At 49.2% G+C, this 24,865-nt stretch overlaps 1 protein-coding gene and 1 long non-coding RNA gene across 2 annotated transcripts; one reads left to right on the forward strand and one right to left on the reverse strand.

The window, feature by feature from the left end:
• The first annotated feature begins 484 nt into the window (after window positions 1–484).
• Window positions 485–6,738, forward strand: LOC122423040. The gene is made up of 3 exons (XR_006264075.1): window positions 485–662; window positions 5,033–5,129; window positions 6,253–6,738. It is a non-coding gene; the product is annotated as an uncharacterized LOC122423040 (long non-coding RNA).
• A 12,907-nt stretch (window positions 6,739–19,645) lies between these two features.
• MCHR1 (melanin concentrating hormone receptor 1) lies at window positions 19,646–23,192 on the reverse strand. The gene is made up of 2 exons (XM_043441623.1): window positions 22,729–23,192; window positions 19,646–21,503 (listed from the first exon to the last, which is right to left on the reverse strand). The coding sequence occupies exons 1-2, from the start codon at window positions 23,000–23,002 to the stop codon at window positions 20,524–20,526; spliced, it is 1,254 nt and encodes a 417-aa protein (XP_043297558.1). The 5' UTR covers window positions 23,003–23,192; the 3' UTR covers window positions 19,646–20,523.
• Window positions 23,193–24,865: the final 1,673 nt, after the last annotated feature.

The following is a 24,865-nucleotide window of genomic DNA, read 5'->3' on the forward strand; positions in this document are numbered from 1 at the left end:
GGGGCGCCCAGGACAACAGCATCGGCTCGGCGCTGGGATGCGGGCGGCAAGCGAGTCCCAGCTCTGCCTGCCGCTGGCCATGCTCACGCTGTTCCTGTCTGCACACTGTTCACTTAGACATGGGAGGAGATGGGACAACGAGGGGATGGGGTATGGGCGGAGAAGGATTAGTGAGAAATTCATCAAAGTCTCTTCTTTCTGGTGTGACTCTGGAGGAGTACAGAGTGTAGGAATAAAAAAAAGAAAAAAAGCTGGTACTGGTCAACTTTGTCACGGTTTAATGATCAGTGTTCCAAAAACAACAACACAACCTTTGACTTCTTCTTCCTCCGAAACTCATTACTTAAACCGAAGTTTGACTAAAAGTCAAAATACCTTAAGAAAAAAAGATTTGGATCAATTAATGGGCCAAAGTTTGCTTATAAGTCGGGAGGATCCTGGGGTGCTTGGAACACACTCTGTGTGTGTGTGACAGGATGCCCTCCTCCTTCCCTGTCCGTATACCTCAGCAAAACAGGACAAAACAAAATGAAGCAAGGCCCTCCTTGGTTCTACATTCCAGGATAAAGTCAAGGGCTGAAGCCCTTGCTTGGTTGGTGGGGTTGGGGGGCAGGCGGCTGGTTTGTGGCGAAACAGCAAAAGAGACTCACTTCTTTTCACAGGTAGGATGTTCCCTTGGTGAGCTTGATTCTGGGGACTGGGCAACTTCGGAGCTTCTTCAGGGCTGGCCTGGGGTCCTTGGTCCCTGCTTATTCACCTTCTCTCACCCACTTTATCTGCTGCCTCCAAGATCTGGGGGACCAGCCAGTTTCTGCCCTCATGTCGCTGGCAATGGAATAAAGACAGGACTGGACATGCTGGCACAGTCTACCCCCTCATGGTGCCACCTGCTCACCTACACCTCCCGAAGGGGCCCCTCTTGCCTCTCCCTCTCTGCTCACCCCGCAGGGCTTCCTGCATTCTCCCCCACTTCCCTACCCGCTGCCTTTGCCTCTGGTGACCCGATGACCTGGTTGGGGACCAGCCCACACTAGAAGCCACAGCTCTCCGTGCTCCCCAGCCTCACTCGCACTTTCATTCATGTTAGGGTGCATGTGGCCAGTAATAGTCTGCTGACACTCCCACGTGGTGGGGACCGGGGGAGGTTGTCGTTTTTTTTTAAACATCCATCCAAGTGCTAAGCTGAAAAAATGAAGCTCCCCAGGATTGAAGTCAGGCAGACAGCGCCAGAGATAGAAGGTGGGAGAAGGAAGAGCAGCTTATCTGGAGTGCCTAGAAGCACCCGCTGATTACTGATTCATTTCACAATATGTACTGAGCCAGTTGAGGCAGTTAAGGGGAGGGGTATACACAGAGAACAAACAAACTTTTATTTACATTTTAAATAGATTACTCAGATAAATCTCAGTGTATAGATTGAGAGCAAGAGAGCCCCTCTCAGATTATTGTTGCTTGCATGTTTTTAATGGATTATTTCATGATGTTGACTATGTAATACACTCCTGTGCTACAAAATTCAGAAAGTACAAAAGGTCAAATAAAGAAAAGTCAGACTCAAAAAAAAAAAAAGAAAAGTCAGAGTCTTACTTCTACTGCCCTCCACACAGTTACCTCCTCCAAAAGTAAGCATTGTAACTAATTTCTTGTGATTCCTTTCAGGAGTGATCTAGGCTCTATTACAAACATTTAAGTCCATTTACCTCTTTTTTAAATCTATAGATAGTGTTCCACCCTTTGCTTTTTTCATTTCCCAGTATTTTTTGGAGATTGTTTCATATAAGTCCTAAATTTTTCTTCTTTCTTTTTAAAAAAATTTAATTTATTTCGCTGCACCGAGTCTTAGTTGCAGCATACGAATCCTTAGTTGTAGTGTACGGGATTTAGTTCCCTGACCAGGGATTGAATTTGGGCCTCCTTCATTGGGATTGTGGAGTCTGAGCTACTGGTCCACCAGGGAAGTCCCTCCTCTTTCTTCGTAATAGCTGTATAATACTCCATTGGCTGATTGTACCTTAATGTGCTTAATGGACATTTAGGCTATCTCTAATTTCTGATATTATCAACAGTGCAGTATGAATATCAGGATTATTCTTGAATGACATTTTGGTGCCACTGGAAGCCTCCATCAACTTCTACATCTCAAGGTCATCTTTAGGTAGACTGATGGAAGATCTTCCCACGTTTCAGTACCAAGGTTAAAGTGGCACTTCTCCTGAGAAACCTGTTTTTGTTTTCCATCTTATGGACTCTGGTTCACATGTTGGGTTGTTGCTTACTCTTTGGTGACTAAGGTTCTCAGAATGAAGTTTATGGGCCTCGTTAGCAACTGTACAGGACCATTTATTACACACTTATGGATACTAGTCTTACTCCTACTTTCATTGCTTTCCCTCCTTTTCTTTTCTTTCTTTCTTCTTTTTTTTATATTTATTTATCTGGCTGCACTGGGTCTTCATTGTGGCGTGTGAACTCTTAGTTGCGGCATATGGAATCTGGTTCCCTGACCAGGGATCAAACCAAACCTGGGCCCCCTGCACTGGGTGCGCAGAGTCTTAGCCACTCAACCACCAGAGAAGTCCATCTTTCCTTTTATTTTTTTACCTTCCCTTCAATTCCCAAAGCTTTCTATTTTATTCCTTGACATTGCACAGTTTATTGTGATCCACACAGTCAAAGGCTCTGGCATGGTCAATAAAGCAGAAATAGATGTTTTTCTGGAACTCTCTTGCTTTTTTGATGATCCAGTGGATGTTGGCAATTTAATCTCTGGTTCCTCTGCCTTTTCTAAAACCAGCTTGAACATCTGGAAGTTCACAGTTCACATATTGCTGAAGCCTGACTTGGAGAATTTTGAGTGTTACTTTACCACCGTGTGAGATGAGTGCAATCGTGCGGTAGTTTGAGCATTCTTTGGCATTGCCTTTCTTTGGGATTGGAATGAAAACTGACCTTTTCCAGTCCTGTGGCCACTGCTGAGTTTTCCAAATTTGCTGACATATTAAGTGCAGCGCTTTAAAAGCATCATCTTTTAGGATTTGGAATAGCTCAACTGGAATTCCATCACCTCCACTAGCTTTGTTTGTAGTGATACTTCCTAAGGCCATCTTGACTTCACATTCCAGGATGTCTGGCTCTAGGTCAGTGATCACACCATCATGATTATCTGGGTCATGAAGATCTTTTTTGTGTAGTTCTTCTGTGTATTCTTGCCACTGACATGGAACAACACACTGGTTCCAAATAGGAAAAGGAGTACGTCAGGGCTATATGTTGTCACCCTGCTTATTTAACTTATATGCAGAATACATCATGAGAAATGCTGGGCTGGAGGAAGCACAAGCTGGAATCAAGATTGCCAGGAGAAATATCAATAACCTCAGATATGCAGATGACACCACCCTTATGGCAGAAAGTAAAGAACTTAAGCGCCTCTTGATGAAAGTGAAAGAGGAGAGTGAAAAAGTTGGCTTGAAGCTCAAAAACTAAGGTCATGGCATCCAGTCCCATCACTTCATGGCAAATAGATGGGGAAAAAGTGGAAACAGTGGCTGACTTAATTTTTATGGACTCCAAAACCACTGCAGATAGTGATTGCAGCCATGAAATCAAAAGATGCTTACTCCTTGGAAGGAAAGTTATGACCAACCTAGACAGCATATTAAAAGGCAGAGACATTTCTTTGTCAACAAAGGTTTGTCTAGTCAAGGCTATGGTTTTTCCAGTAGTCATGTATGGATGTGAGAGTTGGACTATAAAGAAAGCTGAGTGCAGAAGAATTGATGCTTTTGAACTGTGGTGTTGAAGAAGACTCTTGAGAGTCCCTTGGACTGCAAGGAGATCCAACCAGTCCATCCTAAAGGAGATCAGTCCTGGGTGTTCATTGGAGGGACTGATGTTGAAGCTGAAAGTCCAATATTTTGGCCACCTGATGCGAAGAGCTGACTCATTTGAAAAGACCCTGGTGCTGGGAAAGATTGAGGGCAGGAGGAGAAGGGGACGACAGGGGATGAGATGGTTAGACAGCATCACCAATTCAATGGACGTGAGTTTGGGTAAACTCCAGGAGTCGGTGATAGACAGGGTGTGCTGCGGTTCATGGGGTCACAAAGAGTCGGACACGACTGAGCAACTGAACTGAACTGAGCTGAACTGAAATTGCACACATTTTTCTAAGCCATCTCAAGTTCTTTGAATAATGAAGAGAGTACCAATAAACATACACATACATAAACACATACATAAACATAAACACAAGTAAAATACAAATTTGAGTCGAGCACCCAGAATCAGGGGCTTGCAGTGGCTCAGTGGTAAAGATTCCACCTGGAATGCAGAAGACACAGGAGATCTTGGTTCAATCTCTGGATTGGGAAGATCCCCTGAAGGAGGGCATGGTAACCCACTCCAGTATTCTTGCTTGGAGAATCCCATGGACCGAGGAGTCTGGCGAGCTACCGTCCATAGGGTTGCAAAGAGCCAGACACGACTGAAGTGACTTAGCACGCACACAACCAGAGTTAGACTTAAGCTCTCTTCAACCCACTGGCCTCAGGGATATACATGGGCTCCCCATCCTGGAGCCTTTTGTGGGATCCCCTCCCAGAAGCTGACCCTCTGTGGTCTGGGAACCAGCTTTGCATTTGCTCCAGGAGATAATCTAGTCCATCAAAATGCTTCCAGGTGTTCCTGCCCCAGACAAAAGCTGAGGAAAAATCTGACTTGACTCCCACACTCTGCAAAGTCCTCACGGGGAGTAGAGGTAGAGGGGAAGGCGAGGTGGGGAGTCAGGGAGGAGGAAGAGGAGAGGGCTCTTGGTGGCTGCCCTCTGCCCTACATGAGGCCCCAGGGTCCTTTTAGGGCAGCTGCCCACCCTCGTGCCATCTTTCAGCTGCAAGCCCCAGTGGCTGCATTCCACCCACCAGCGTTCTTTTGCATCAACATGAGAAAGCAATTTGCATCCAACCAGCGGGATTAAGTAAGATAGATGGAGGCGGCCTGCCTTCTCATCTCAGAAACTCTTTTCATCTTGCAGAGGCTGCTGTGCAGAAGGCGGATAGAGTGGTCTTGTTTTCACGTGGCCCCTGCAGGCTGAGTTTCATTTTGTGGTCTGTCTGCCTTAGAGATGCTGGGTGAGTGAACAGCTGGGAATGCTGCAGGCTGAGCACCCACCCGCCTTGAGCCTTTACCCCGTGGCCTCTAGCTCCTGCACAGGGCGGCTGTTTTAAGTCAGAGGGAGGACCAGGTCTGCTTGCGATACCTGGGGTGGCATGGGGCCCCTGAGCGGCGCTACAGAAAATGGGATTCTGGTGGCATCAGCTGCATCTGGATGGCTGCTCTCTCCCAGGGTCCCTCCTTTGGAATGGAGAGCTATCGGAAGAGCAAAGAAGCCAAGAGCTGTCCCTGTCCCAGAGCCGAGTGCCATCTTTGCCAACGTCAGTGTCTTTAATCTGCAAAATGGGTATTTAATATTACTGGGCTCACAGAGTTGTTGGGAGGATCAAATAATAATAGCTGGTGCTTTAATAGTCTTATTACATGCTGGTCATTCTAAATGAGACTACTAAAGCACCAGCTATTATTATTTAACCTTCCCAACTCTGTGAACCCAGGAATATTAAATACCCATTTTGCAGGTAAAGACACTATGAGCCCAAGAACTCATTTAATCCTCTTAGCTATTATTATCTCCATTTTTCAGAGGAAGAAACTGAGGATCGGGGAGCTTAAGCAATGTGTCCAAGTTTACAAAGCTAGGGAGTGACAGAGCTGAGATTTTTTAACCCAAGCAATCTGGCCTCAGAGGCTTCCCAGGTGGTAAAGAATCCGCCTGCCAATGCAGGAGATGCAAGAGATTCAGTTTTGATCTCTGGGCACGGAGATCACCTGGAGAAGGAAATGGCAGCCCACTCCAGTATTCCTGCCTGGAAAATTCCATGGACAGAGGAGCCTGGTGGGCTACAGTCCGTGGGGTCACAGAAGAGTTGAACAGGACTGAGCAGGCACATGCACACAATGTTCACTTAAATGTTGCTGCTTCTTTGTTTTGCACCGGAGCCAAGAGTTTCATCAGGGAGGAGGTGAGCTGATGGCTGGGTGGCCTTGCCCTCCTCCTGGTGGCCTAGCCAGAGACTGCCCTTTCTCATCTGTTCCTCTGCTTTGTTGGTAACCGTCTCAAGCAGGTGGTTTTAAGAGCCTTTTAACTGTTATTAAGAGCCTTGATTGAGAGCCTTGATAACTGTTATTATTTTCCAGCACAAAGCAAAGCCTGCTTTTTAAAAAGGAATTTGAACATTACAGCAACTTTGAAAATGAAAGTCCTTCATAAACTGCTCTTCCAAGTGTGGCACCTGGTTTGGCATCTCCTGGGAACTGGCCAGAAATGCAGAATTTCAGGCCCCTTCTGGCCTGACCTGCCACATGAGAACCTGCACTTGACTGGATCCCATGGACTCACAGGCTCCTGAGAGCAAGAAGAGCCAGCTGCAACCCTCCTGTCCGCAAGCTCGGAGAAGACAATAATGTCATCGGTTGTCTGCACTTAAGAGCCATTTAAAATGTGCACCCTTCTAACCTCTTCCAGTCATTACCTGCAATTTTCAGGCCTCGTCTAAAACCAAAATCCTCATCAATGTCATTCAGCAGGAAGCTAATAAAGGCATCATTATCTTGTCTGTCAGCTGCCACTCTTGCCCCGTCTCCAACCCCAGCAGTCACGGTGATGGTTCTAAAACATAAACCGATCTCATCACTCTCCCACTTAGACTCCTGCCGTGCCTTTCCCTGGGAGAGCAGTCCTCGCCCTCTGCTTCCTGTTTCTGACATGCTGACCTTCTCTTTTGGTCCATCTGGATCTTTGCACTCACGCTTCTGTGCCTGGATGCCCTTTCCTCTTTCCTCCGGGCTGGTTCCTTTTTATCCTTCATGTCTCAGCTTAAATGTCACCTCCTCAGAGGTGTGAGATTAAATGGCCATATGGGGAAAGCACACCCTTGCTCTTTATCACAGCTCATGTCAGTCACCAGCCATGGTCAGGACTGTCTCTGGAGGAGTGTAAATCCCACAAGGGCAGAGACCATCCCGTCTTTTCACTCTCCCTTGGACCCTTGTACTTGGCACAGCATCTCAGTAAACATCTATTGAATTAATGCCTGCTTTCTAGAGACCAGGTATCTGAATATCATCACCTTGTTTGTACTGACTTGTTGAAAGTATAAAAATAATAGATCCTAATTTTATATATATTTAAACTTTGCAGAAACTCTGCAGAAAGGAATAAATGAAAAGTAATATCTTTTTTCCCTCAGTTTCTTCCAACTGCAAAAGTAACCAGTGAGGGACTTCCCTGGCAGTCCAGTGGTTGAGAATAAGACTTCCATCGCACAGGATGTGGGCTTGATCCCTAGTCCAGAAACTAAGACCCCACATGCTGCAGGGCAACCATGCCCACGTGTGACAACTACTAAGCCCTTGAGCTCTGGAGCCCATGCAGCATAACAAAGACCTGGTGCAGCCAGAAAAAGTAACAACTGATAGCTTATTTTGTCACCTTCCATAATTCCGAACACTTTAAAAAGGCACGCTAACAAGATCATGCTATAGCTATTCATTCTGTTCTGCAACTTGCTTTTCTTTAAAATTGTGGTGAAATCCACATACCATCAAATTTACCACCTTAACCATTCCTAAGTGGACAGTTCAGTCGGGTTAAGTACATTCAGGTTGATGTGCAGCCGGTCTCCAGAACTGAAACTCTTATCTCCCCATTTATCCCTCCCCCAGTCCCCACAATCACCATTCTACTTTCTGTTTCTATGAGTTTGAACAACTGGCCTTTTGAACTTAACTATGAGAAGGAAATGGCAACCCACTCCAGTATTCTTGCCTGGGAAATCCCATGGACAGAGGAGCCTGGCGAGCTGCAGTCCGTGGGGTTGCAGAGAGTTGGACGTGACTTAGAAACTAAACAACTACAGTACATCTTCCCACAGGGGCCCTAGAATCTGGCTTGCTGTTCCTACACCCACATAGCACTCTCAAGCCACAGCTGATATTTAACCAGTGATACAAAGGTGGCTTCCAGTTTGGAGTGACTACAGACAGTGCTGCAATGCCAGGGTTAAACCCCCCGAGCTAAAAAGTCAAAGGGTATGTACTTCCCATCTGCCAAACTGCTGCCCAAGGAAGTTGACCAGTTGGCCACAGAGGAAGAGGGGGCTCTTCCCAATGTGTTAGGGGAACAGTGACGGAAACTGCCCACCCTGGCCAGACACCACAGTAACCATTTGCATGAGTTATTTTATAACAGGAGGTCCTCGTAAGAAACACGGAACTAACAAACCACCACCAACTGGAAGAATTTGGGAAAGGTCAAAAGGAGACACCACGTGTCCTACCAACTTCCCAGAATCCTCCTCGATGGACTCCATCTTGACTGAGCTATGCGTGCACCGCCAGGAAGGACATGAGTCAGAATGATAGACCAGATACAACCTGGAAGCTAATCCCGTTACCATAAAACCCCAAGACTGTGAGCCACACGTGCAGAGCAGTCCTCCTGGGTTCCCTCACCCTCCTGCTCTCCGCCCCGGTGCTCCTCACAGTAAAGTCTCTTGGTTGGTCAGCATGTGTCTCCTCAGACCACTCATTTCCAAATGTTAGACAAGAGCCCACTCCTGGGCCCTGGAAGGTGACCCCCTTCCTGCGGCACAGGCAAACTAAGTAAATACTGTTCCATCCCAGGGACAGGTCTTGAAGGGAGGGGAGAAGCCCAAGGGGGTAAGTTGGTGGCAAGATGGGGAATGGCACTGCAAGATGTATACACAGGAGGAAGTCAAATTCAAAAACCATATAATGAGTGGACTTGGGAAGTAGCTGGTTGCTGTGGCAACCCCATTCCCCTGCTGCCAGGAGCGGGTTTCTTTCCTCTGAACCTGGCAGGAGCTCTTCTCCCTCAATATCACTTAAGAAAGACAGAGTTGGTGTCCTTTTATTGAGATCAGTGCGCAGTTTCTGACAGTGACTCCCCGTCACTGACCCGCTGTGATTCTCAGCGGTCCTCTATAGGCAAGGCAGTCGGGCCCCATTCCCACAGTGGACAGATGCCCTGGGTATGTCGCCCAAGACCCTGATGTAATGGGGCCCGCAGAGATGCCAGGTGGACTGAGCCCCCAAGGAGACTTCTTTTCCCTTCACAAGGAAAGGTTTTCTAAATTTTTGTTTCTTTAAGATCTCCAAAGGTCAAGGTCAGGGGAAGCTTGCTTGAGCTGGCCCCTTAAACCAATTTCCGGTTCTGAGTCACTTTGCTCTGCTTCCTTCAGGGTATTTAACCCTGAATGTGCTGATTGGGTTAGAGCTGGGAGAGGGGGTGGCAGACGGATGGATGGCAGAATTCAGTTAAACTACTTTCACCTGTTCCTGCATCAATGCTAGACACACGGTGTACACACCCTCCTCTGAACCTTTTAACCGCTCAGTAAGGTGGGAATTATCATCTCCATAAGGCTCCAAGGTTTAAATGCTTTGCCCAAGATCTCCATGCAGGAATATGAACAGGCTTCTGCCTGGGTCTCAGGCTCACATTCTCACCCCCAAACCCAGGAGACAATTTAGAGAACCAAACCAGGCAACTGCCTGGCTCCTCTAGGATGAGATGGCAGCCAACTTTAAATCTCCCCCTAAGCAAAGGGGTCAGGGCTTCCCTGGTGGCTCAGATGGTAAAGAATTCACCTGCCAATGCAGGAGATGCAGGTTCGACCCCTGGGTCAGGAGGATCCCCTGGAGAAGGATATGGCAACCCACTCCAGTATTCTTGCCTGGGAAAATCTCATGGACAGAGGAGGCTGGCAGGCTACAATCCATGGAGTCACAAAAGAGTCAGACACAACTTAGCAACTAAACAACAACAACAACAAAGCAAAAGGGTCAATGGGGACGTGACCTACCAGCATCACCTGTCCCTTTTTCCCTTATTCAGGCAGTGGGCTAAGTGGGGACACACGGGATGTGGAGGTTCTGATCCAAACCAGCTGTGGGCTTCTGACCTGGTGTGAACCCCAGCCTTAGAACACAAACATGGGGAAATGGTGCCTCTGGATTTTGCTTGTGTTTTGTACAAACACCTAGTGCTTCGGGGAGGATTAAGTGAATCGAGGGGCAGGCTCTCAGACTGTCACTTTTAAAATCCAACAGCCCAGGTCTCTCTCTCACCTGGTGCTTCTCCTTAGCCTCCAGGGCATGTGACAGTACTGATTTGTACTCTTGAATTTGATTTTCCTACATCCTCCCCCAGAGGCAGCCATCCCCGGAGATTCCCTGGGGAATCGTGCTCCACTCATACACACATTTCATCTCCACATTCCAGACCCCCAAGAACCCTCTGCCTCAAGCCCTGCCCCCACCCTCTCCAGCAACCACAGAAACATTGCTCCCAGCCTCTGGAGCCCTGCCAGGGTGACCGTGGCCTGGGGAGCAGGAGCACAGATTAATATTAAAGAAAAAAATGCCGCGACAAACGCAGCTTCTCAGTTTCCTGTGACTGAGTTGATGAGCCCCTGCTCCCCTGCGGGGAAGTAGGAAGGAACCCTAATTTGCCGATTCATGGTACCACAGCGTCTTCCAGCTTAATTTGTCTCCAGTGGCTGACTCAGTCTCTTAGGCTATGTGCTCAGTCCTTTTAAGTTCCTCCTCTTTTTCTGCTGCCACTGTCCGTGTTGGTGGTGTCTGGGTCCACAGAGTGGTCACCCGAGGGCCTTCTGGAGTGCCCTGACACCTATTGCCGGAAGCTTGCCCTGTGCACGGGGGCCCCCACAAGAATAATCACTCTCTTTTTTATACATGTATAAATTTTAAAACTTGGCGACATCATCCGGTATGTGGGATCCCAGTTCCCCGACCAGAGATTGAACCCCAACCCCCTGCATTGGAAGCGCAGAGTCTTCACCACTGGACCAGCAGGAAGATCCCAGGAGGGATCCTGCCCTGAGACCCTAAGGGCCCCCAGGCCCTTCAGCCCCTCCACATCTCCTTGCCAGACCCGAGTTATTTCAGGACGCCTGCAGCCGTGGGGAGCAGGTCATTCATCTGGCCATTCCCCTCCTCCATGTGGCTCTTCTCCCCCCTGACCTGCTGCACCCAGGTCTCACCCGATATGGATCTCCTCCCAGGGATTCAAATAGAAAAAGAGTCAAGGGACAAGTGCTTTCAGCTGTCCCCTCAACTCCTGGCTTTGGCCAGAAGGAGGACTTAGACCACGTGTGGGACCTCCTACGTCCTGGCCCCTGTCTTTCTGCACAGTTGTCCTGGGGCCATGCCCACTGCATCATACCCTGACTTGCTTCTCTCCAGGCTCAGGACACAACTCTGGGTGACTAGGCCACCCACCAGACCTGTCTGAGTATCTTAATGCCTGCTTCCATTATTTAGAACATCCTTTTCTTTCTGGGCAAAGATTGGCTTTCAAGGTTATTCCCTTGTTTTACACTCAGGAATATATTTTTGGATGTTCAGAGCTGAGCACTTCCTTTTCCTCTTTGCATTCCTAAGCCTCTTCAGGCAGAAGAAGAGGGAGATTACCCGAGAAAGCACCTGAATGTCTTTCAACTGGCATTTCCCCAGTCCACCTGCTTATACAATGAGGCCTATATGAATTTCTCCCGCCTGAAGTTCTGAGTTCTGTCCTTTCAACCCTGTTGATTTTGGACCAACTTTTTCATTAGCGGTTTGTTTTTTTTTTTTAAGACCTTTTCTTCAAATGACATTGCTTTTGTTTCTGCCATAGCTGTCCTCCCTGCCATGGTCAAAATATCCTGGGAGAGTTGTTCCTAACGTTTCAGAACCCACCAAGATCAACCAACAACCTCTCTACTTCTAAATCCAAGCCCTGGATTCCTCTCCTAGGCCTGCTGGGACAAGGGATAGCTGAAAACAACAAAAAAGAGAGAGAAATTTATTCTCTTACAGTTCTGAAGGCCCCAAAACTCAAAATCAAGTTGTTGGACAGGATAGGTTCCTTCCAGGACCTTCCAAGGGAGAAGACATCCCACGCCTCTCTCCCAGTCTTTCTGTCCCTTGGCTCATGATGCATCACTCTAGTCTCTGCCTCAGGCTTCACATGCTTGCCCTCTGTGTATCTCTGTGTCTAAAATCTCCCTCTTTTGATAAAAACCCAAGGACATAGAGAAGGAAATGGCAACCTGCTCCAGTATTCTCACCTGGGAAATCCCATGGACAGAGGAGCCTGGCGGGCTATATAGTCCAGGGGATCACAAAAGAGTTGGAAACAACTGAGTGACTAAAACAACAATTTAATAGGGATTGCACTGAATCTGTAGAACAAATGATATTTTTATGAAACATAATTTAGGACTTCCCTGGTGGTCCAGTGGATAAGAATCCACCTGCCAAGGCAGGGGACACGGATTCAGTCCCTGATGTGGGAAGATTCCACATGCCTCAGGGCCACTAAGTCCATGTGCCATAATTACTGAGCCCTTGTTCTGGAGCCCAAGAGCCCAACTACTAAAGCCTGCCCACTCCTGTGCTAAAGCTTTTGCTCCATAACAAGAGAAGCCATTCCAATGAGCAGGCCATGCACTGCAACTAGAGAGTATCCCGCACTCACTGCAACAAGCAGTAGTGAAGACCCAGTGCAGCATGAAGACCAAAACAAAAACCCAAGGACATCACTCACAGGGTTTAGGACCTACCCTGAGTTCAGGATCATCTCATCCTGAGATCCTTAAGTTAGTTACATCTGCATATCTTCAAAGACCCAGAAAAGGTTAAAATCTTAGGTGTTGAGGGTTAAGACTTGGACATACCTTTTTGGAAGACAACATTCAACCCATGACACATCATTTTCAGCCCTCAACTTGACCTCTCTGCAGCATCTGGTGCTGTTACTCACTTTGTCTTGGAAACTGTCCTTTCCATTGACTTCCAGGATGCCAAGATCTCCAGGTTGTCCTCTTATCGCTCCAGCTGATCCCCAAGTTCCTCTACTGGTTTCTCTTCTTCTGCCCAGCCCTGCAAGGTGAAGGTCCCTAAGATTCTGTCCTGTCCTTAGCAGGTCCTTCCTGTTTTTGTTCTGACAGTGGGGGTCTGACAGTCTGGGGTCTTCTGTCTGACTTGGCTGTCAGATACCCAGATTCCTACATCACCAGGATTCCTCCTTGGGTACTGGGGAGGAGATTATAAACCTTCCAGACTTATTTGCTGTGTTTTATGTTCATGTGCCAATGTGCACTCAGGGGGAAGGATACAGAGTTTTCATCAGATTCAAGGTTAAAGATTCTTTCCTGTGCAGAATTCTCCACAGTAATCACCTGGTTTCCTGGCTGTCCTCTCAATCTTCTTTGATTCCCCTGCCTGTCCTTTGTCCATTCTCTTTTCCACACCACCCTTTCTAATTACTGAGACCCTTCCTGGTGGGATGTCTAGCGTCTTTGTTTGCTCATCACACTTCTTTCTACTTAAGGTGATATAAATTCTCTTTCTTTTTGGAACTAAAACACACACATATACACAGAATGGGCCTGCCAGTAACATAACCCCACTTGGGTGAACATGTGACCTATTCCAGCCAATAAGAGTATTCCATGTTCCTAGAGCTCATGCTTGGTTGGGTGGAAGGGGAAGGTGGGTAACTCACAGGGGACCATTCAGAAGCTTTTTCAAGTTTCGAAACAGATGTTGGAGGGAAAGTTGGCAAGAACATGTCAAGCGGCAGGAAGTCCTGGCTAATATCCTGTAGTTGCTGCCTGTGAGGACAATACAAGTTCACACAACTGCTGGTGGTCATCTTTGCTACTACACTAGGGACATCACTTGAGAAGGAGGTAACAGAGAGGAAAACTGAGCCAAGCAATGGAGAGAGAGAGGGTGTGGGGAAGACAGAAAGGGAGAGTCTGTCCTGAGGACAGAGCTTGAGCTGTTGGAGCCATTCATGACTGAAAGCTTAGCAAGCCCTGACCTTTTCCACTAACTAGGCCAGAGTTTTTTGATCACATCAGTTGAGTTGGATATTTGTCATTTAGAACTAAAAAGGCTCTTACCAATTGTCTTAGCTTGGGCTGCTAAAACAAAACACCATAGACTTGGTGGCTTAAACAACAGACAATTTATTTCTCACAGCTCTGGAGGCTGGAAGTCCAAGATCAAAGTGCTGGCTGATTTATTTCCTGGTGAGAACTCTTCTCCTGGTTTGTAAATGGCTGCCTTCTCACTGCATCCGTCCTCACATGGCCTCTCCTTGGTATGTGCAGTGGAGAGAAAGAGTCTCATCATGGCACTAATCATCTCATGAAAGCCCCACCCTCATGACCTCATCTACACATAATCACGAGGACTTCCCTGGGGTCCAGTGGTTAAGAATCCACCTTGCAATGTAGGGGACTCAGGTTCCATCCCTTGTCAGGGAACTAAGATCCCACATGCCTTGGAGCAACGAAGCCAATGTGCCACAATTACTGAGTCCGAGAGCCACAGCTAGAGAGTCAGTGCACTGCAATGAAAGATCCTGCACGGCATAAGACCCAACAGAGCCAAATAAATAAATACAAATTTAAAAAAATAAACATAATTACCTCCCAAGGCCCCATGTACAAATACAGTCACATGGGTTAGGGTCTCCACATATGAATTTTGGGCAAAGACAAGTCAGCCCACAATACCAACCTAACCTTTAAAATGTTCATCTTTTTTTTTTTTTAATTTGTTTGGCTGTGCTAGATCTTAGGTCCAGCATGAGGGATCAGATCCCACAAGCTGAGAGTAAGAGTTCAAATGCCACAACTAAAATGTTCATATCTTTCTTATCAGGACTTCCTACTTGCAAATAATAGAAAGCCCAACTGAAATAGCTGTTAAAATAAAGGGAATTTATTGGCTCCTATAATGAAACAGTTCAAGAGTATCCTAGCTTCAGGTAAGATTTGATCAAGGCCCAAACAATATGAACTGATTCTCACACTCTCTTTCAGCTCTGATTCTTCTGAACTGGCTTCATTCTCAGGAAGATTTTACCCTAGCTTTACCCCAAGGTGGGGCTTCCCTGGTAGCTCAGATGGTAAAAGCGTCTTCCTACAACGCGGGAGACCCAGGTTCAATCCCTGGGTTGGGAAGATCCCCTGGAGAAGGAAATGGCAACCCACTCTAGTACTCTTGCCTGGAAAATCCCATGGACCGAGGAGCTGGTAGGCTACAGTCCATGGGGTTGCAAAGAGTTGGACACGACTGAGCAACTTCACTTCACTTCACTTCACTTACCCCAAGGTGGCTTCTGGCAGCTCGTGGAGACATGTGCTTCCTAGATCAGGTCTAGGTGGGTTGGGGGGGAGGGGGATTGGGAGCTACTCTGTTCAGGAGCTCCAAACAGAGAAGAATAAAGACTTTCCTTCCCAGAAGTCCTGGCTAATGACTTCTTACTTCCCATTGGTTGTTCTCACCTCCCCTGAATGAACCACTGTGAACAGGGAGATGGGATAGTGACTGGTTAAAGCCAATTGGGTTCCATCTGTGGAGCTAGGGTGGGGTCTGGAATTCCTAAACCAGGAAGATTTAGGTTGGAAGCTTAGGACATTATCAGGAGGGTTAACAGAACAGTTGCTTAACCAAATAGGGATTTATTTTCTTGCACACCTAGAAGCCTGGAGGTTGATGTTGGTTCAGCAAGTCATTGATGCCCTCAGGGACCCATATTCTCTTGGTCTTCCTGACCCATCAACCTTAGAGTATTGGTTTGCATTCTCATACTTGTCACTTCATGATTCCAAGAGAGTGGCTGCAGCTCCAGTTTATGCACCTGCATTCAAGGCAGGGAGAAAGGAGGAAGAGCCCAGATGCTACCAACCTGATCTGTTTCCTTTAGTCAAGGAAGCAAAATGTTTTCTAGAATTCCCCACAGCGGACTTCTGCTTAGGTTCTGTTTTTGTTTTGATTTTTCAAAACCTGTTTCTTAAGGAAACACACAGATAGAAGGGAAACACAATTTTGCATTTTCCATATTCAAAGTGGACGACCTTATTGGTCTTCTCATTAAGCTACTTTCCATTGATTGATTAGGATTTGCTGTTAATTGATTAGGATTGATTGATTATGATCAGCTTTAGGATTCGCACGAGACAATTCGCAAGAGACAATTCACAAAGCTAGGATCCTTGCCTTCTGTCCTCACAGAGGTATATTCAGCTCTTTTGTGAGACATTCTGGAAGATGGAGGAATTTTATCTTAAAACTGACCAAGCCTTCACTGTGTAAGACACTTGCATCATTGAGGATTCAAGCTGTGATTTGAATTCTGTGACATTTTTATAAAGGTAAAATGTTACCACTACTTTAATTACTGTTATAAATAGCTTTATAATATGGAAGACTCATTGCTTAACTCTAAGACTTGGGAATTTTCATTTTTTAAAAGGATATATAAGGCTACCCTTTTATAATAAATTTTAATTCAATACGTCAGCTACAAATTGGCACTTGCCATGGGCACTTGCCATCCACCTCTACAAGAATTAAATCATGTGCTGCTGCAGCTGCTGATTTTCAACAACCCCTGAAAGGAGTTCAAAGTGCAGAGCAGAGATGAGGCACTCTCTGTTGGGCTGATGGAGGGTCTTCAGGGAGTTAGATATGTTCAGAAGCTGATTTTATGAGCCTAAATCTTGTACCTCCTCATATCTAGAAAAGCGCTAAAATCCTTCATGATGATGACTGCTCCTCATGACCAGCAGAAAGCTTCTGCAAAACATATGTGCTGTGATTGCACTGTGCATATATTCCCCCTTTACCAAAATTACATATATACTAACCCTCCCCTGCCTCTCTGGAGCAACTCCTCAGAGCTAACTGAAGTGCTGTCTACAGGCTGCAGCCCTCGTTTTGCCCCCCAATAAAATGTGACTCGCAACCCTCACACTGTGCAATATTTCAAGTCGACATAGAGCAAGATTAATCACCTAATAAGTGGCATAACTTGGAAGTTTTATAGGAGCCCAGAGAATGACTGACTCATTGCAGGCTGGAGAGGGTTGGGAAGGCTTTGTGGGGAAGTAGGGAACTGAGCTGGAGTAGAAGGTGGGTAGGATTCAGGCAGGCACCGGAGTATGTGTCCATGCTCAGTTGCTTAGTTGTATCTGACTCTTTGCGACCTTTTGGACTGTAGCCTTAGAGGTTCCTCTGTCTATGGGATTTCCCAGGCAAGAATACTGGAGTGGGGAGCTACTGTCCTTCACCAGGGGATCTTCCTGACCCAGGGACCGAACTCTCATCTTCTGCATTGGCAGGTGGATTCTTAACTGCTGAGCCATCAGGAAGCCCAGGCATGGGGCAGAGAGGTCAAATCACAGGGCAGAGGCAGGGCTTGTAAGTCAGTTGCAATCAATCACAGAAGGGAAAGAACCTGGAGCAACCTATGGAGCTTCATGGAGGACAGGATAGGAAAAGTAATATAATTACCAACGAACATGGTTAAATTGTATGCTTTCTGTGTCTAGCAGAAATTAAAAAGTCACCTTTTTAAAATTATGTTGCCAGGGAATTCCCTGGCAGTCCAGTGGTTGGGACTTGGTGCTTTCACTGCCAATGTCACATGTTCCATTACTGGTGGGGGAACTAAGATCCTTCTCACAAGCTGTGCGGTGCTGCCAAAAAAAAATTAAAATAAATAAATAGGTATGCTGCAATATAGTACTTATTGCTCCCGAACAAGTGTTGCAAGTATAAATACTTTCAGGAACCAGGGGAAACAAAAGTGACTCAGACCGAGCTTTAGACAGTAGGGAGTGGTGGCGAGGATTGCAGCAAACTTGGGAGGATTTGCTTTCTCTAAAAGGGGGGGTCACTCCTCAGCCCCAACCAGCTGTGGTCCCCAGTGACCACCATGATCTAACATCCAATGGGCCCTTCCAGGCCTCCTCATCCATCTGACCTCCTGGACAGCTTTGGTCTAGCCAACCACTGCTCCTTAAATGACTCTTCTCTTGTTTCTATGGTGCCACAATTTCTGATTTCCTTCTACTTCTCTGGCCATTTCTTACTTACATCTTAACAGATGTCTCTACTGGCTTGACTGTTCCTTCTCGGTTCAACCTCCGCATGGAAATGTCAAGCTCTTTCCTTCTGACTCTGCACTCACTCTTTCCTTAGACCATCCCATCTCCCTAGAGGCCAGTGACTTCCAAGTTTCTATTTCTCCTTCATCCTCCACAGCCAGCTCACCCCAGGCCCTGTGGCTTCTGCTTTACAGACGTATCTCACATATGTGCCTCTTTCTCCATCTCCACTGCCACCCCTCTAATCCAGGATGTTTCCATTGCCTGGACCACTGCTGTAGACTCCAGTCTGTTCAGGTGACTGCTGGACTGGGCTGGGGAAAGACGTGTTGGTGAGAGGTGCCCCACCCCTGTTGATAACCTCTCTGTCCCCTTTTCCCTCTCCAGCCATGAATTCACCTCTCCCCAGTCCTCTCCCCTAGTTCTGTCTACATCACCACCCACTCACATTCCTGTCTCAGCCCACTTTGCTTCAACTTCAGTTTTCAATATGGCGTTGAGAGTCTCTGGGACTTTCAGCATGTCATTCACCCGCCCGCTCACCCACCTGTAGCCTTGGTCACCTGCATTTCCTGGGAGAGGCCATCTCACCTATTTCCTCTCCTAGATTCCTCCTTGGAGGGGGAGGGGGTAGGGAAGATAGACCCAGGGAAGCCTTCCACAGGCAAAGCAGATACAGGAAATCTCCTTTTGCAGAACCAGTGGGCAGGGGTTGCCTTAAGGCTCCCAGAAGAGTTGCTTTTCTCTTGTTGTTTGTACATCTCAAGTAGATGTGGAACTTACCTGTGACAGCTAAAGACCCCACTGTTAGAAGGTAAGGAAAACTAACTATCCCCACCCCTTACCACCCCAACTCCCCATGAGCTGGGTGGAATGGAATGCAAGAGGGAAATACTAATACTAATGATTAGAAAAAGGTCCCCAGGACCCAAAGAAGCTGCCCAGAAGTTTGCTAAACAGGCTACCTGCTGCAACTCCGCAGTGAAAAATAAGGACCAAGAAGAGGCTCTGCTGATGCACCTGCTTTAAGGATGTGTCTGGATGAATCAGGAGTCACAGTTTGCTCCCACTGTCTCATCCACGTCTTCCTGCAGGACGCCTGGCTCCGGGCTTCTCTCTTGAAGAAGCTGAGACGCAGCATCCTTGGCTGCCGCCCAGCGGCCCCATCTGTAATCTTCCTACTCAACGTGGCTCACGATCTTCGCAGCTGCAGCAAGAGGCAGGCTCAGGTTCAGGCTGCCCCAAGAAGCCAGCCCTGCAACTTGTGACTCAGCGGAGGAGGTGGTGGGTGGGACTCGTTACAGCTGGCAATGGTAACAACCAAGTGCTTCTGAGCAGAAGATGGGAAGCTGAGTCCGAGAACAAGCCTGGCAGCGAAATTTCCGTTTAATGAATTCACAGTAATTCCATTTGTGTCATCTTCCCTGTGGGTTTAGACAAGCAGATCCCCTTCTTCTTGCTTCCTACAATGCAGCCTGAACCAAGGTCTGGATTCCACAGCCAAGAGACCCCTCCTTCCCTATTTGGCCACCCACCCTCACCGCTTCCCCCGCAACCCCCAGGCCCAAGCAATTATACAGGAGCATCCAGAGAGATGTGGGTGGAGATTTTCCTTTATTTGTTTTTTTTCTTTTTAACTTCAGAGAGACAGGGCTGGAGCAAAAAGCTGATGTCCAAAGCTCCAGGCCTCAGAATGAACCCTGAACGTGCAGGACCCTGATGGGTGTCACTCTGGATCTGGTGACTGACAAATGCACCCCATGGAGACAATATCCTCACAGCTGCAAAGCCCCCTTGCCCCTCCCCATTTTTCTTAATTTCAAAGCCCCCACCTGCACCCACCCAAGATAGCCTTGTCGTTCCCTGGTAGTGGATCTCCTACTAAATTGGGCTTTTACCCCTGTGGGCTCACAGCCCCATCCCCACCCCCCAAAGAAACATGCATCGCCTAGAGATAAAGGGAAATTGACACAGGATGCTCGAATCTGGAGAGCCCGCATGCTTTATTCTTCATCATCCTCCAGCTTGGGAGAAAGGTTGCCTTCCGTCCTACCCGTGAGAGACAGGAGAGGGCGTTGAGGCTCTATCACCTCTCCCATCTCCCCAGGGCCCTGTGCCGTACCGCGGCGCACACCCGAGCCCTGCCTGATCTTAAACAAATCTGGCCAGAAGCCTTCTGCTTCTCCTCTTGGGAAAAAGACATTTGGGAGCTAGCAGGTGTAGTGAACACTTAAACCAGTCTTCCTGCTCAGTGTCTGTTCAACCCGAAGGTCCATCCAGCTCTCGGAAGGAGATTTCTGATGCTTGGAGCCCCCAAACCTGGCGCCAAGCCTCCCCAGTGGTCTGTGACCACCGCTCCCCACCCCGCCTCCCTACAACCTCCCAGAGCAGTCTTGGGTTGCTCTCAGCGTCTCTCCCCACGGTCTGCTGTGGAGTCCTGAAGTGAAGGTGCCCAGGGTGGCAGGGGGAAGCGTCAGGCGCCCTTGCTTTCTGTCCTCTCCTCATCAGCTGTCTGGGCATTGCTGACAGCGCGGAGCTGCCCCTGGGCCGCAGGCTTCACCGACAGGACCAGGCGTTTCCGGAACGTCTCACAGAGCACGATGTACACAAAGGGATTGAGGCAGCTGTTGGCATAGCCCAAGCTGATGGCTGCGTTGTACAGGTAGACAAAAGTGAGCGTCGGGCGGCTGAGGGATAGCTGGGTCAGCTGAAGCACGTAGTAGGGCGCCCAGCACACGAAGAAGACCAGGCAGATGGCGATGGCCGTGCGGGTCACCCTCTTTGTCCGCAGCCGGATGCTGCGTTGAGAGGCGGGGGCCACGGAGGATGTCATGCGCTGCAGGATCCTCACGTAGGCGGCCGTGATGACCACGAAGGGCAGGGCAAAGGCCAGGAAAAACTGGTACAGGGTGAACCAGTAGAGGTCAGTGTCTGGGTTGGGCAGGCGGATGCCGCAGCCCACGGTGCCCCCTGGGAAGGGGATCAGCCTGGCATAGAGCCACACGGGGGTGATACTGATGAAGGACAGGGCCCACAGGAGGCAGATCACCAGGGTGGCCACAGAGGGCTTCCGGAACTTGGTGGAGGAGATGGGGTGGACGGTGGCCAGGTAGCGGTCAATGGCCATGGCGGTCAGGATGTAGGTGCTGGTGAACTGACTGTTGGCGTCCATGGCCGTGATGAGGGTGCACATGGTCTCGCCAAAGTGCCAGACCCCATTGCCCATGAGCTGGTGGATCATGAAGGGCATGCCCAGGAGGAAGAGGAGGTCCACCACCGAGAGGTTGATGATGAAGATGTCGGGGACATTGCTGAACCAGTGCAGCTTGGACTTCTTCACCACCGCGAAGATGACTGTGGAGTTCCCGACAATGCCCAGGAGGCAGATGGTACCAAACACTGAAGGCATGATGATGTTGATGTAGGAGATGCTCCCTGTGCGAGGAGGCAGCTCTGGGGACAGAAGGAGCAAGGGTCTACCGTTTGACATGGACTCTGCTCTCCGAGGGCAGAACTCCTACTGGCATGCTCAGCCTCCAGCCACACACCTGCCCACCTCTCCATCCACCTGCCATATCAGCTCAGGGCCCATCTTTCATCTGGAATCTTCCCTGCCATCCTCCCTGCCCACACGGCTGCTAAACCTAACCCCATGCCCTCCTGCACCGGCTCCCTGCTCAATCCCACCAGAGTCTCCCGCACCACCTGTTCATTAAAGGACCAGTCCCTTTGCCTCCTCCGTTTTCTCAGAAGACACAGAGTCAAGAACCACAGCTGTCTGCAGAGAACGGTTCTGTGGGCCTCGGGGCTTCACCAGGAAACGTTATCGAAATAGCCAGCAGGACACGAACGTGTGTGCATGTGTGGGCGCCAGCATGTGTTTCCTTGTTTCCTATTTGCAGCCCAGCTCATTTCATTTTAGGAGTCACTGGTTGGAAGCCGTGTGCTGACTCCTGGGGATCTCTGTGTGTGACTGTCTCGTGGAGGCTTTTGGCCATCAGGCCCACAGCCCTCCTCTCTTCTGGGTCCCTATCTTCTGAGCCTGGGCTTTCAGAGTGACTAGACTGAAGCTGTGTGCCGCAGCCCAGCCACCCGAGAATTTTCTCCATGCAAACCCTTCCTCTGTTTTCTTCCTTCTCTTCCCCTTCGAAGCTAGAATTCCAGGGCATCTCAGCGCTAGAAATGTCAGGAAGCATCTTTCACCAGCAAAGTTAATCCCCTCGCATCTCTGGGAGTTATTCCTTCTCACGCCTCTTTGGGGGAGGAGGCAGTAAGGATGTTTCAAACCCCACCAGATCACGTAGTTCAAGTGAAAAAACCAAGGGGATCGGTGAATGAGTGAGCTTCCAGCCATCTCCCTACATACAGCCCTCCAGTTTCTCTTGCTTTTCTAGCCTGCAATTTTTCCGGCAAAGCATCTTTGGAACTCCTCAGCAGCCCTCCCCTGCCACCCTCGCGGCTGGCCACCATGCGAGGCCACTTCCTAGCATGCCTTTGCCCCTGCCCCGTCCTCCCCGTAGTCCCCTTCTTCCCTGCCCCTCCGGGAGGGCAGACTGCCCATCTCATTCCCAAGAACTGGCATAAAGTTTCGCAAGCAGTTTAGCTCGGAGGTGAAACCTTCCCGTTTCCCACCCTCGGCGGCGCAGAGGAGGGAAGACCGCCCTCCAGCGCGTCTCACCGGCCGCGGTGAGGTTATCCGGGCTCTCCGAGGTGTTGCTGGCATTGGGGCCGGTGGGCAGCAGCGAGGCTTCCAGGTCCATCCCGCCGCGCCGCGGGTGCCAGCTCTCCCGTCCGCCCACGCAGGCTGCCGCAGCCTCCCGCGCGAATACCGAGCCCGGGCCCCCGGAGCCCCGCAGTCCGGAAGGGGGGTCTTCCTCGGGCCGCCCGGCAGTCTCTGCCGCCTGCGATCCCCGCCGCTCTCCCCACCCTCCTTCCCCGGCTCCCACTGACATCACCTAGACACATTAACATTCGGAGGCAGATGCGCGTTAACCTCTTCGGTCCTGCGCCGCAGCTCCGGCTTCCGACTGCCTGCAGAGCCCAGCCGGCAGGTCAGCCCCATCGGGGACCGGGCTTCCTTCACTCCTTCACTTGGGGCCGTGTCTCCTGTGCCACCAGGGGTGCTGCTGGCTGCCCGCGAGCCTCCAGTCTCTCCAGAGGCAATGGGCTGCCTCCCTGTGGAGGAGGAAGGCAGCCTGGCCCGGCCCTTCACCCCTGGTAGCCTGGGCCTGGGCCGCGGGGCAGGGGCTGGGGTGGCTGTGCTGGGAGCTTGGGGAGGGAAGGCTTGGACCACTAGCATGCCCACCTCCAGGCCACCCAAGGTCCCTTCCCAGCGCCCCATGGATTCCAAGCTGTGGCCATTTGGCTGGCGCTCAGAGGTGACTCAGGTCACCCTGAGCTGGTGATGCCCAGGGACTTGGGACCAGAAGAGGACAAACTCCCTTCTTCCCTGGGATCAGCAGGGGCCAGGCTTATAGAGGTTTTAGTTTTCTAAATGCTCTGAGGTCCTTGAGGGTTTACCTGGAACTCCTTGAAACAAATTTCAGAGCAAAGACCCCCAAAGAGATCCTTGTTCAATCACTTCATTCATGTCTAACTCTTTGCGACCCCATGGACTGTAGCCCACCAGGCTCTTCTATCCGTGGGATGCTCCAGGCAAGAATACTGGAGTTGGTTGCCATGCTCTCCTCCAGCGGATCTTCCCCACCCAGGGATCGAACCCGAGTCTCTTGCAGCTCCTGCATTGCAGGCAGATTCTTTACCACTGAGCCACTTGGGAATCCCAAAAGAGATCCTTAGGAACAGCCTAAGAGGGCAAAGCATTGGGTGAATTCTCTGCAGAGGCATCCTGCTGCCAGGTTCTCATTCAGCAGGTCAGGCTGGGAGGGGCCTGAGACTCTGCATTTCAGACAGGTTCCCAGGAGATGCCAAACCAGGTACAACACTTGGAAGAGCAGTTTGTGAAGGACTTTCATTTTCAAAGCTGCCGTAATGTTCAAATTCCTTTTTTTATTTTTTTATTTTTCAAATTCCTTTTTTTTAAAAGCGTGCTTTGCTTTGTGCTGGAAAATAATAACAGTTATCAAGATATTTTTAAAAGGCTCTCAAAACCACCTGCTTGAGACGGTTCCTGACAAAGCAGAAGTTCAGAGTAGAAAGGGCAGTCTCTGGCTAGGCCACCAAGAGGAGGTCAAGGCCACCCAGCCATCAGCTCACCTCCTGCCTGATGAAACTCTTGGCTCCGGTGCAAAACAAAGAAGAAACAACATTTAGGTAAACATTTTGTGCATGTCGATGCTCAGTCGTGTCCGACCCCATGGACTGTAGCCCACCAGGCTCCTCTGTCCATGGGATACTCCAGGCAAGAATACTGGAGTGAGTTGCCATTTCCTTTCCCAGGGGATCTTCCTGACCCAGGGATGGAACCCATGTCTCCTGCATTGGCAGGTGGATTCTTGGCTACTGAGCCACCAGAGAAGCCCCAAGGGGAGGGTAGCAGGTGGAAACTGCAGAAGGGGAAATTCTGTCAGGCCTCAGTCATCGTCCTAGGACAAGGACTTACGTGTACATAGCCTTTCCGAGTGATGACACAAGGAGCAGGCATGAGGAAGTGAAGACAACGAGATAGGAAAGGAACCAAAGCCCAGAGAAGGTGCTTTGTCACCATCGCTGCTGTGGACAAGGGGAGCTTGCATTTACCCAGTGCACAGCACTGACTGTTTCCCAGAATCGTCTGCCTTTTCCCAGTTGCCTCGACCCCCAGTGGTGGAGTGTTGCCACTGGGGTGTTAACACTGCACTCCTAGGTGCATGGGA

Source organism: Cervus canadensis, chromosome 21 (genome assembly GCF_019320065.1).
Source record: "Cervus canadensis isolate Bull #8, Minnesota chromosome 21, ASM1932006v1, whole genome shotgun sequence".
Classification (NCBI taxonomy): Eukaryota; Metazoa; Chordata; class Mammalia; order Artiodactyla; family Cervidae; genus Cervus; species Cervus canadensis.

Coding starts and splice junctions, on each gene's coding strand:
- MCHR1 (XM_043441623.1), bottom strand. CDS start 23,002: ATGTCAGTGGGAGCCGGGGAAGGAGGGTGGGGAGAGCGGCGGGGATCG. Junction 21,504..22,728: donor GGATAACCTCACCGCGGCCG/GTGAGACGCGCT, acceptor TTCTGTCCCCAG/AGCTGCCTCCTCGCACAGGG.